Source organism: Pelodiscus sinensis, chromosome 21 (genome assembly GCF_049634645.1).
Source record: "Pelodiscus sinensis isolate JC-2024 chromosome 21, ASM4963464v1, whole genome shotgun sequence".
NCBI classification, from domain to species: domain Eukaryota; kingdom Metazoa; phylum Chordata; order Testudines; family Trionychidae; genus Pelodiscus; species Pelodiscus sinensis.
Genome location: NC_134731.1, coordinates 11,043,955 through 11,056,630, shown reverse-complemented (window position 1 = coordinate 11,056,630; position 12,676 = coordinate 11,043,955). Strand labels below are relative to the sequence as shown.

The following is a 12,676-nucleotide window of genomic DNA, read 5'->3' as shown; positions in this document are numbered from 1 at the left end:
TGGCGACTCTTTTGAAACGTAATGGCGACCTGTAGGTTGCGAAACCCTGCTCTAGCCCAAAGATGCAGTACCGGACAGCTGTGTATTTGCTGAGAGGCAGGGTCTTGGTTCAGTGAGGCGAGTGATTTAAAACTGAAACTCGCCTCCATCAAGGGCTGTCGCGCATAGTTTTACACGCCAATAGTGTCACTAATCACTTATCATGCTGTTGTGAGACACTTAACCTAAGAGCACGATTTTTTCCTGAAGATGAGGTTGCTGCAGTGGAGCAGCAAAATACAAGAGCTGCTAGGACTGGAGGTCATTAGCCAGCACCTGCTGAAAGTTAATAGTGTTACACTCCCATGAGAATTTGGCCCAAGGACATTGTGTTTAGAAAATCCATAAAAGGATCTTATGAAGGCTAAATACTCTTAATTGACGCTAAAATTATATCACACCTACTTGCTTATTTAGTTATGTATTTCTTGACTCTGATGAGTAATGATATAAAAACTATTTTCTCCAAAATGTTAATTTAGATTTCCACAGATGGCAACCATCTGTTAAATGACTGGTAATGTAAAATATCTGATTAGCACTTGATGTAGCTTAGATGGACTTTTGGTTACAATATACAAGTGTACTGGTGGGGGGACAGCTGGTAGATTTTGTTCTTTTCCTGTCACTGTTATGTTCATGGAGAGTCTCAAAGCTATTCCTGTTTTTGCGAGAGGCCTGTTGTGTTGACACAGGTTGTTAAAAAGGTGGTATGTGAAGCTTGCAAGCCAGTTTTCGCCTCTTACTCTTGAAACTATTAGAGCCTTAGGAACTGTAGCCCAGCTCATGTAACTTTACAGCAATAACTTAAGACCCTGATTCTGAAGTATCAGCTGTATGTGCCCATGTGGAGTCTCACTAAACGCAGGGGGGAGAGGGGCAGTCTGGACACAGAGGTCAGGTCCTATAGATCAGACCACTGGGGCAAAGGCTAAGATGTGTTCTTCCATACTGGCCCACTGCATGAGGATATAGTAGCACTCAGCTAGTGGCCTTATTCTGCTGATTACAAACAGTTCAACTCTTTGGGGTTTGCGTTTGTACATTTGAATGCCCCATCCCTGCAAAGATGTACACGATGTGAATAGTTCCCCAATATCAAGATCAGTCCCTGACACAAGTGATTTACAAAGGATGAGGGGGGAGAGGGTTTGTATGCTGTGGGGGATATGTACACCCAGCCATCCACTCTCACGCACTTTAATCAGATGTATAAATATAAATGACACTTAACCCCATCTGCCCTAAAATCTTCAAATAAACAATTTCTCAATCGTACCTTAACCAGTTCATGCCTCATTTGCTCCTAATCCTATGGGGATATTTATATAAAGCGCTGGAAGATTCAGGGATGGATGTTCAAAGCATAATTAAGACAGATGATACTAAACCTGCATGTTCCTGCAAACTGCTCAGATTGCTTCTGGTTTTAAGCTTGCCAACAGTGGGGCTCTTTTAAAACTCAAGGCTAATTTTACTTCTGCAGCGTGCATTTCCCAGGTTTGTGAAATACATTTTGTTTGTTTTAGCAGCTTGAAAGCTTAACATGACAATGGCTCCGTTACTGGGGGCGGAATTAGTCCAGAAGCCTTTGCAGTTGTACCGCTACCTGCTTCGATGTTGTAAGGAGCTTCCTGCAGAAAATATCCAACAGCATTACAGACATGCAATCAGACAGGTAAGAGAAGCTGTCTTTGGTAATGGGAAAAGTCGTTTCCCCATTTATTTGGATTATTAAAGGCTATTATTGAGGCTATTTGTAATAAATTAACGATGAGCATTGAAAGAATTCTCTTCGAGCCAGTGGAAAACACAAAATCAGGTTAAAAGAATCATACAATTAAAAACCAAGTTTCTTTGCATGTTTTACTAAGAGCATGTTAAACTTTTAAAATCTTTTCCATCACTGTTGCCATGTTTACTCTCTGCGGTTCACTCAAGCCTTCTTTATGCTAGTCAAAATAGGGATGTTAAATATTAGTTATTTTACTGGTCGAATAGTCGATGGATTCGTCGCATAGTCCATCGACTACTAGACTAGTCAATAAGCGCTTCCGCATTCCTCCTTTGAAATGTACAAGAGCCCCCGCTGGGAATGTGGAACTCCGTGTTCAGCCCAGGGCCAGCAGGAAGTCGCAGTGACTCTGGGCTGCACGCAGGCGTGCCAGCTTTGAACAAATGATTCACATGGTGGCAAATAGACTTTTGCGCACAATGTGTAGCCTTTTTGCAGGGCTATACACTGTTTCCGTCTGAATTGCTTTAGTGGATACAAACTAGCTGAAGTGGATTAATGAGTTGTCCCCTTACTGTCCCACAGTACAAAGGGGCATAGGACTGGCAGAGATATTGAGTCTAGTCTCCCGCTATCGGAGTCAGCTCTGTCAGACAGTCTTGTTCGTGAATGTGCTGGGTGGCCTTTTAAAATCTCCCAGAATGCACCACTTCTGGGATCTGTGCTGGAACGTGTGAGTCCTTAACACAGGGGTGTCCAAACTTTTTTCAAAGAGGGCCAGATTTGATGAAGTGAACATGCGTGAGGGCCGACCATTTTGCCTGACATTCTTTGAACCATTAAAATTAAATGCAAATTAACTATTTTATGCAAAGTTTATTGCAAACAGCATACTTTTCATTTCGTCACATGGATGACAAATCTAAACAGGTGTTAAATCACTCTGCCTTTCATATCTGAAGGCCAGATGAAAAAAAAATCCAGGAAGCTGAAATATATGTCAGGAACATTGTAAAGTACATTACATATTATTGGTAATAAAGGTTGTCTGTCAACTTTTAAGTTCGAAAAATATGAACAGGAACATAACACCAAGTATACATGTTGTGTCCAAATATATTTATAACTGATTTAGACCAACTGACATTAACTGAGATTTTACAATGTATTCATCTCAATTGAAAAAAAAACTTGCCTGCACTAATGTGAAGGGTGAAACTGAGATCTGGACTGCGCACATAGGCTAGGTCTGGTTCAAAGGCAGTGGTTTTGATGTGCAAAATGTCACTCAGGTGAGAGTCACTTAGTCTTGTCCTCACGCGGTTCTTGTTAAAGTTCATAGCAGAGAATGTCTTTTCACACATATATGTTGAGCCAAACAAGCTCAGCATTTTCTTAGCCAATGTTCGAATCTCTTGAAACCGGCTCTTATCCAGTTGGCGGTAAAAGTTCACAAGAGAGAGCTGTTGGTGACGACTGCGTAACTCGCTGTCACAATGCAGCTCTATGAGCTCGAGCTGCAGCTGATCTGGAGCATCATCGGGGTCAACAGAGAATGGAGAGGAGAAAAGGCTGATCTCCTTTTCAATAGCTGCAAAATCCTGAAAGCGCCGTTTAAACTCCCCAGCCAGAGATGCAATGTCTGCTGCATACCTGCTCGTTTGCGCACTGATATTGTCCTGTGGAAAACTGTTCATTATTTCCTGCAACGCTGAAAAATGTATGGTATTGGGCTGTGTTTGTGACATCTGCCTTATGAAAAGTTGCAGCTTTGTTCCAAAGGCTTTGAGGTGTGAATAAAGTTGGTTCACCGCTGCATCTTTCCCCTGAAGACTCGTGTTCAGTACATTCAGATGCTTTGTTATGTCAGCTAGAAACCCCAAATCAGCCAGCCAAATAGGATCAGATAGTTCTCGCATTGGTTGTCCCTTTGTTTCCAAGAATTCTCCGATTTCCTTTCTGAGAGAGTAGAAACGCTGCAGTGCAGACCCCCGACTGTGCCATCTTACATCGTTGTAATATAAAACATTCAGCCTGGATGTCCAGTAGAAACTGTTTAAACTGGCAGTGGCACAGGGCTTTAGAGCGAATAAAATTAATAGTCTTTAGCACCGGTTTCATAACATGATCATATTTGAGATGTTTAGCACAGAGAACTTGTTGATGAATGATACAATGGAGTTTAATAGCTTTGCCTCCTCCTTCGATCACCTTGTTACAGATTAGGGTTGATAATCCACTCCGTTCACCAGCCATGGCTGGTGCCCCATCAGTAATAATCCCAGTAACTTTGTTCCAAGGCAGTTTCATGTCATCTATGGCGGAACTAACAGAAACAAATAAATCTTTTCCTCTTGTTTGGTCCGTAAGGCTCTGGAGGTCAAGTAGCTCTTCAGTCACATTCATTTCATCGTCCACCCCTCTCATAAAAATCAGCAACTGAGCTGTGTCCGATAGGTCCGTGCTTTCATCACAGGCTATTGAAAAGAAGTCAAAATCCACTCCTTTGGACGTCAACTGTCTCTTAATATCTGATGAAATCTCTTCAATTCTCCGTGCTACAGTGTTACGAGCCAGGCAAATGTTGGCAAACTCTTGCTTCTTCTCGGGACAGATATTCTCAACCATTTTCATAACGCATTCTTTGATAAAGTCACCCTCAGCAAAAGATTTGCAATTTTTAGCAATTAACGTTGCCACCTCATAGCTCGCCCTTGTGGCATTTTCATTTGACTCACGGGCTCTTGTGAAAAATCGCTGTTGTGACATTAAAACAGCTTCAAGTTGCTTCAACATTTCACTGCGGTCGCGCCCTGTTAGCTTGTTGTATGTGCTATGTCTCGACTGGTAGTGTCTCTTGACATTAAATTCCTTATAAACAGCCACAGTCTCTTGGCATATCAGACAAACACAGTGATTCTGTATTTCAATGAAGAAATATTCCACTTTCCACCTGTCCTGGAAGCAGCGGCCCTCACTGTCAACTTTCCTTCTCTTATTTACAGTCGCCATTTTTTAAATAGACCAGAAGGGGAAGAGATCATGTGAGCGCAGTGCCCGAGGTTTTGGTCTAAGTGTGTTCATCCGAGCACTAATACACTGCCCAGCAAGAATTCTCTTGCCTTTGTGGCTGTGTGTGGTGAAGAGTCTAAGGATGAGCTCGGGCGTGTTCAAAGCTCCACATGCCCGAGCCCGCCAGGAAGCTGACAGCGCGCAGCGCCAATCACAGGTACTGAGACATTTCCCGATCTCTGCAGCTGCGGACTACATGGAGCTGCGAACACGCCCGAGCTCATCCTTAGTCCTGAGCGGCGCTCGGGGATTCGTTGGGGGCCATAAAAGATAGATATTGCCAAATTACCTGTGGGGCCGTATTAAACCGGAACACGGGCTGCAGTTGGCCCGCGGGCCGGACTTTGGACATGCCTGCCTTAACATAAGTCAGCATGGCTAGTGTGTGAGCACATGGAACTATTTGTGCTCCCAATATATCTGGTTGTGTTGAACTATCACAAGTGGTCCAGATTTTTAAAGCTATCTTAACTCAGGCCCCAATTACAGAAAGCACTTCTAGTCAAGACACTTCTTGAGCCCAAGTCCCATTGAATCTAGTGGAATATAGGCATGTGCTGAAGTGCTGTCCTGAATCAGGGCCCCTACCACCTGGCTCTTATTAGCACAAACTTCTGCAAGACTCCCTGTTGCTTAAGGGTTAGAATAGTGAATGTGAGGCTATGTTTATGCTGGGAAGGTTTGGCTATGAAAGTGCTGACATGCAAAAGTCACCGAAAGTGAAAACCTGTCAAACTATTTTTTTCTGCCTCCCATTGTCAACATTTCCTGGCCACGGTGCTAACACCCCTGTTGACAGAGCAAAGCAGTGTGGGTAAACATCCCACAGTGCAGCGTTGTGGAAAGGCAGAGCTGACACCTGCGCTTCCTGGGATTCCCGCATAGTTCTGTGAGCTCTCTGGGCTGAGAAATGTTAAAAGCAGCACCACAGTCTCTCCAGCCCTTCTCCTGCAGCAGCAGTGTACCTGCACCTGTGTTTTTAGCAAGGCAGAACAGAAGCATCCCAATGATTTGCTCTTTGTTTGTTCCCTAAATGGAGCAGCTCACTCAGCTGCCAGATATTGCCCAGAGTTTTGAAAGGGGAGGCGGTGCATGCCTGCAGGGCAGCAGAGATCGCAAAACACTGAGCACAGCAATTGTGGGATACTGGCAGAAGCCCATTCTCTTGATAAAACGAAAGCAGAGTCTACGCTGGTTCTTGGTCAACAATAAAGGGAGGAGAAAAGAAAAAAAGTCTCTCTCGGGGCTGGAAGATTTTTGTTGCCAAAAGTGGATGTGTTTTCCCAACAAAAGTCGTATTGCAGTGTAAACGCGCATTCTTTTGTCACCCAAAGGCAATTTTTGGCAACACAGTGTGCCATTGTAGACAAGGCCAGAAAGGACGTTCAGTGCAATCCCTTTTGAACAAAGCTCATTTCTACCTCTTCAAATTGCATATATTTTTAATCGAGTGTTTATTTCAGGATTTTAAACTGATCCTTATGTTTGCAGGAGCTGAACAGCTGTTTCATTAACTGAGTTACTCCTTTTCACACTCTGCTCAAACCCTGCAGAGTTTCAGAGTTCATGCAGATGAAGACAGTCCTGAGAGAATCCAGCAGATAATTAAGAGAGCTATTGAAGATGCTGACTGGGTCATGAATAAAGTAAGTGCAACTACATTTCTCCCCATCAAGTTGTCTGTGTCTTGTTTAGAGCTACTCCAGTACAAGAGCAGGGATGCTGAAAAACAAATGTGTGAATCCCTCTGCAGTGCGATTTGAGATCTCTATCAGAAAGGATTTGTGTAATACACATGAGTTGGAATGATTATTTTAACAGCTCTCTGCTGGCAGAAAAACCAAAACTATAAACTCAACGAATCATAAGGCTTTTGCAAGTGCATGTTCTCACCTCAGGACAGTAAACTTCTGTCCTGTCTGAGGCTTTTTTACATTGGCAGTTGCTTCAGATTTCAGCAACTAGTGTATTTGCATCAATGTCAAATATTTAATATAGATGAGAACCCCAGTTTATCCCATGGCTCAACACTGAGGCAAAACAACTCCCCTCCCTCCCTGCTGCTAACCATCCATACTAACCTCCCAGAATGCTCATCTCACAAGCCTGCCTGTGCTGTAAGATCAGGATTAGGAGACACCGTGGAGAGAACCCTAGGACCCCTATCCTAGGTATCGCCACTGCAGCTGCGTTGGCACAGCAATGAGAGCTTTTCCCCCAGTTGTCTGTGCAGCCAAGGCTCCGGATGAGGCCTGTCTCCTTGCAGCCAGCACAAGAAAACTTGTCTTGAAAGGTTGATTCCTAAGATCGATTCCTTCTGGCCTGCTGGGCGACAAGTCATACACTGCTGTTTCACTGTACGCATGTCTGACTAGGAAGTATTCTATAGCTGCAAACATGGAACAAAAGGAGTTAAACATTCAGCTGCCTTTAAAAATCTGCTTAGTCAATTAAAAGTCATCGTGGAGGAGGAAGGCGGGAAAGTCACTCTGAAATTAGGGATGTAATAGTGTAGTCAATTAACTGATTATCCGATAAGCAAAAGCTTATAGCTTAATGCTACAGACTACACGCATTTCCCTGACCCAGACAGGGGCTGCTGCCACCCTGCACTGCTGCCTCTGTATTAGAGGCAGCAGCACAGGGCGACAGCAGGTGGTCCATGAGGGGAGCTGGTTTTTAAACTGGCTCTCCTTGCGAACCAGCTTCCGCCTGGCACCCCGCGTGGAGTGGCAGGGGACTACTCAGGAGAGGGAGGCTGGAGTACACTGGCTGCCAGCCTTCCCTCTCCCCCCCCCACTATAGAATAGTTGACTAACTGATAAGAATTCATGAGGTTACTCAACTATTCAATTAACCGATATTTAACATCCCTATCTGAAATCCAGAAGAGGGTTGATACCTGTAGTAGTCAGGAGTCACCGTGCAGTGTCCTGACAAGTCTCCTGCTCCATCAGTAGTGATAACCATTCGGCTCCATGTGTGTGCTCCTCCTGTGTGTTGTGTTGACTTTTGGAGTCTGCTGTGTTGACTACTTGTGCAGAAAGCCCCCAAAGACCACAAAATCCGATAAGGATTGAAGGCGCCCGGCCGAGTTTATTGTCAAACGGAGTCCAGTACAAGTCGTCAGTAGACTCTACTGATCCACTACACATGGACCGACTCAATCAGTGACTTGGGAATCCATCACTGCCCCACTTTGTTGGACAAAGACAACTCTTTGGGGTACACTTTTATACGCAGGGACAAACAAGTTACACATCACTCCTGACGTCTCAGGTTGCCACGTCCTGTTGGTTAGTTACCACCCTTTACCTCATACCAGGGGGATTCAATTACTATCTATCATGCTGTCCGTTTAGACCCAGTCCCGAACCTGGGTTAGTATTCCTGTTGTTTGCACAGAGGAAGTTGGCACCAACATGTTTTTTCACGAGGTGTTCTTTTATGATTTTTTTTGGAATGTGTATTGCCTGTGCTTGGCACCTTTTAGTGTTTTATATCCTTAACCTTGTTTATATTAAATCTTATTGGCAAAGTCTGCTTCTCACTCATAGCTTATCTTTTGCTTTATTTGGGCAATATACTGACTGTTGTTTCTAAGCCTCAGGCTTTATACTAGGCCTATGGTCCATATTTCAGGCCCTCTCATCTTACTAAACAAAGTACAGTACTAGTTGTCAGTAGATTCTACCGAACCGCTACGCATATGTACCCCCAATAATGGACCAGCTCAGTCAGCGAGAGGTCCCACGGCCTCCTAGGCCAGACAAAGACAGCCCCTCCAAAACACAACTTTATACACAAGTACAACAAGTTATACATCATTCCTGATGTGTCAGGTTACCACCCTCTGAGGTTACTTAGGTGCCACCCATCACCCTGCACCTGGTGGGTCAAGTAGATTATCTCTGTCCATCATGCTGTCATTTTAGACCCTTTCCTGAACCTGGGTCCGAATCTGTGGGGAGTCCTTTTTAACTATGTGGTGTTACCATCCTTCTAGAACGTGCTTTCAACCTGTGCTGAGAAGGGATGTTAAGAAGTGGGTATTTTACTAATCGTGTAGTCGATAAGACTTTTTATTGACTACACGATTAGTCGATAAGGGAAGGCGCTCCGTTCTGGCTCGCGCCAGGTCCAGGACCTACCCCTGCTGTGGCTCTGCAGTTTAAATGTAGGAGCCAGGCTGCCTGCCCACCCAACTCTTACGTTTAAAATGCAGAGCCTCAGCGGGGGTAGCTCCTGGACCAGGCGCAAGCCGGGACTGAGCTGGGTTTGCTGGGACCCCCTGTGGACAGGGGAAGCTGCTGGAGCAGCCTCTGCCTGCAGCAAGCCTGGGCCTGCTGTGGGCAGAGGCTGCTTTGTAGCAACCTCTCCTCGCCCCCTCCCCCAGGGTGCTGCCTCTGATAGAGGTAGCAGTGCTGGGGGAATGCAGGCGACACCGCAGAGATGGTGCTGGGGAGAGCTGGCTTTTACTCCCTTACACTGGCTCCTGCTTCCCCCCCATTGCTGCCTCTAATACAGAGGCAGCAAGCTGGGGGGGGAAGGGGAGCGAGTAATCGACTCGACTAACCGGTAAGCCTAGGCTTATAGATTACTTGACTACTTCCTTACATCCCTAATGCTCAGTACCACTTACCGTTTTACACGGGTGTCTATTACCAATTGGTGTGTTATACTCTCAGCCCTGTTTGTGTCAAGTTGCATGAGCCAGCGCCTGCTCTTGCTCACAGCTTCACTTTGCTTTATATTAGCCAAGTCTTCACCATTGTTGCCTAGGGCTCAGGCCTCACACCAGACCTGTGATACATGGGATTATGTTTCAGGCCCTCATCTTACTACACCACCAGGCAGAGCCATGTATTAGTCATAGATTTTAAAAAATTTCAGCAGCATCAAGTTTTAGCCCAGTTTGGAAACCCTGCTCTGAGCAGCTGGCAAAGACTGGTCTAGCGCCAGTGGCTTCGGCTGAGTTATTCTACATTTTACACCAGCATGAGCAGGATGTGATTCACCCATGATCGCTCTCCAGAAAAACTCAATATTCTGTGTGTGTCCGAGAGGGGAAATCCTGGCATTTCATGCTGTGAAGGCTAACGGGCATTCAGACAGCCTTATGTGGATCACACACGTGATCCTGATTGCTAGTGCTTGGTAGGTCCAAAATAGAATCATTCAGTGTGTGAAAGGTTATTTTTATTGTGCCCTGACATCACACATGGTTTGTTTGTTTGTTTGTTTCAGTATAAGAGACAGAAGTAGAAAGAAGGGGATGAAGAGAAGACATCCATCAGTACGGATCCTCTGAGTCCAGACCAATAAGCTCAGCTGTTTGTAACAATGCCATGTTGTGTATTGTGCCCGCAGTTTCTCCTTGTGTAAAGTAATTGTGCCGTCGAACCTACCTCACTGGGGTGACACAAGGCTTAATTCCTCTTTCTGAAGCCCTTTGAGAGTGTTTGACGAAAGGTGCCAGGCAAGGACATAGTTTTATAGTCAAAAACCTTGACTACAGAGCTCAATTTCCCATTGTTGTTAGTGGGAGGAGAGGAAGGGCAGCAGAGAGGGATTTCACATCCTACGTTTTGGGTTGGTTCGGTCTGATAGAGACAAAAACTGTCTGCTAAGGCCCCTATTGTACTAGTAAATATTATTTCAAGATCAGAGCATAAGATTAGATCAAGATCTAAAATGCATCCAAGTTTTGGCGTGTTGAGCTTTTTATCTGGTGTTTATTAATAATAGCTGAACCCAAAACAAATTTTTTAAACAATGGCAAGCCTGCACTGCTGTTATAAATCAGTGGCCGTGAGAGGCAAATTAATTGGATACTGGCATTTGCTCCAGACTAAAGAAGTAGGACAATCTACTGCCAATATCAAGGAAATTCAAAGGTTAGCCTTTTACTAGTTCTAAATACTGTACCCAGAAAGGGGGAGGGTAACATGCATGTAACTGAGGGCAAAATAATTGACCCATAGTAACTAAGGTTCTGTTCCCCCACCCACCTCGGTGAGCAGAGAAGCTGCCTAGACACAACAAAACAAAAGAAGGATGGAACTTTTCGGCCTTGTGTGTTTGTCTTGCCCTGTTAGAGTACTGGAGGCCCCCGCCTTATGACGGCCCAGTTATGACCTTGGCACTTCCGGCCTTTTCCGTAAGTGCGGAAGGGGCAGAACCCCTCCGACTTACTTCCTCGGCCTGGCATTTATGATGACGTACGATGCCCGTTGTAAATGCGGACTCGAGTTACAACGCCCCCGACTTGCGACACGATCTCCTGAACCGATTGCATCGCGAGTCGGGGGCAGCCTGGACGTGAATGTCCCTTTTTGATTATTACTTTTAATTACACTCAGTGTTTGTCACTTCCTTTTATGCTGGGTGACTAGGAACCCACTTAGAGCAGTCAGAACTGTTATACCGACACTTCTCAAACTAGTACGTGGATGTTGGGAAAGACGCATCATTTTTATTTAAGACCTAAGGGGAAAAATAAAACCCTGTATAATCACGAAGCATTTGTATCACCCTGGCCTTCCTCTGCTTGCTGGGTAATTGTAGAAAATACTGTCTTTTGCGGGGAATACAGATGAAGTAAATCCTTGATAATAAGGACTCCAAAAAGTGTGGCCAATACATGCTGAGCTATGGTCTAATTAGACTGACCAGGCCCTTGACTCAAAGTTTAAGATGTGACTGAGCATAAATAAGTTATGTAGGAGGGAGAGGGAAGGGAGACAAATTTAAGATGGAACTTCCTGATGAACGCCCACTGAAGGCTGTAGCGAGCTCTTTGTAGACGATGGATTTTATTGGGGGTTGGATTGGATGCTCAGGGTCTGATTCAGCAAAACATGCAAGTATTGTGAAAACTTTAAGCTTATTGACCCATGTTCAGCAATGATCTTATGCACATGCTTAAGTGCTAGGGGATTTACGAAGGCTCCAATTCAACATAGTACTTGCGGGACTGCTTGCATGCTTGAATGTACGTACCCACTCCTCTGCCTGGCTGAATCAAGCCACTAAAGCATTGACTTGTGTTAAGCCTCTAGTCCTAATTTCTAGTTTTGGGGAGAACACACACTGTGGGGTGGGTGGGGGTGCATCCATGTGCATACTGCAGTGCTGTGAGAGGCACTGGACACTAATACGTTGTAGTATATTGCACGGTACAGCCACTTTCTAAAGGCCTTGGCAAATCTTTTCTCATGCTGAAAGTGCTTTCTTACAAAACAGTCACCTAAGTGTCTTAAAAAGTGAGCCCCCTATGGAGGAAGCATGCGAGAGCAGCTGACTGTCATACATAAATAAAGTTATACAGGTTTGACCCCTGTGATCTGGGCTTCTGTGGTTCGACATCCCTGTGGGGGCTTCCCGGTTGGAGCACTCCCAGGGCTAAGCTGGGTTCAGCAGCTCTATATTCGCCCCACCCACCCCGAGACTCCTTTGTAACAGTTCAGCTCAGGGAAGGGTGCAGGAGTGGGGACAGGGGATGCTCCGGGGAAGAGGCCAAGTGGCTGCGGAGCCCCAGGGCTGGCGGCCTGGAGCCTCGATGCTCTCTCAAGGGCTGCGCTCTTACCCCCCAGCAGTAGTGCTTTACAGCCACCCTGCCTCTTCCCCGGAGCATCCCCCACGCGGCCAACACTGGCCCCTCTGCTGCAGCCAGAGCAGAGCCCTGCAGGTGTTGGCAGCAGAGGGCCCAGCAGATTCCCTGTTTTGGGCTCCGTCAGGTGCCAAGGGTGCCAGGCCAGGGCGGTCCAGTCTTTTGTTTGAAGCGTGACCTGTGTTTCGGTGCATTTGCTTTCTTCTGCCCCTAGATGG

The 12,676-nt window shown here is 45.5% G+C and overlaps 1 protein-coding gene across 5 annotated transcripts in view; it reads left to right on the top strand.

Moving 5' to 3' along the window:
• Positions 1-11,899, top strand: part of LYRM9 (LYR motif containing 9) — a 127,669-nt gene extending 115,770 nt beyond the window's left edge. For 3 of the 5 annotated variants that reach the window (XM_075904851.1, XM_006138585.2, XM_006138587.4), the window contains 3 exons: positions 1,569-1,717; positions 6,400-6,492; positions 10,094-11,899. In XM_075904851.1, coding sequence (XP_075760966.1) covers positions 1,586-1,717; positions 6,400-6,492; positions 10,094-10,111 — 243 coding nt within the window. In that variant the 5' untranslated portion in view covers positions 1,569-1,585 and the 3' untranslated portion in view covers positions 10,112-11,899. The remainder of the gene's footprint in view (positions 1-1,568; positions 1,718-6,399; positions 6,493-10,093) is intronic. The other 2 variants (XM_006138586.2, XM_006138588.2) reach the window with 1 other exon arrangement.
• The last annotated feature ends 777 nt before the right edge of the window (positions 11,900-12,676 follow it).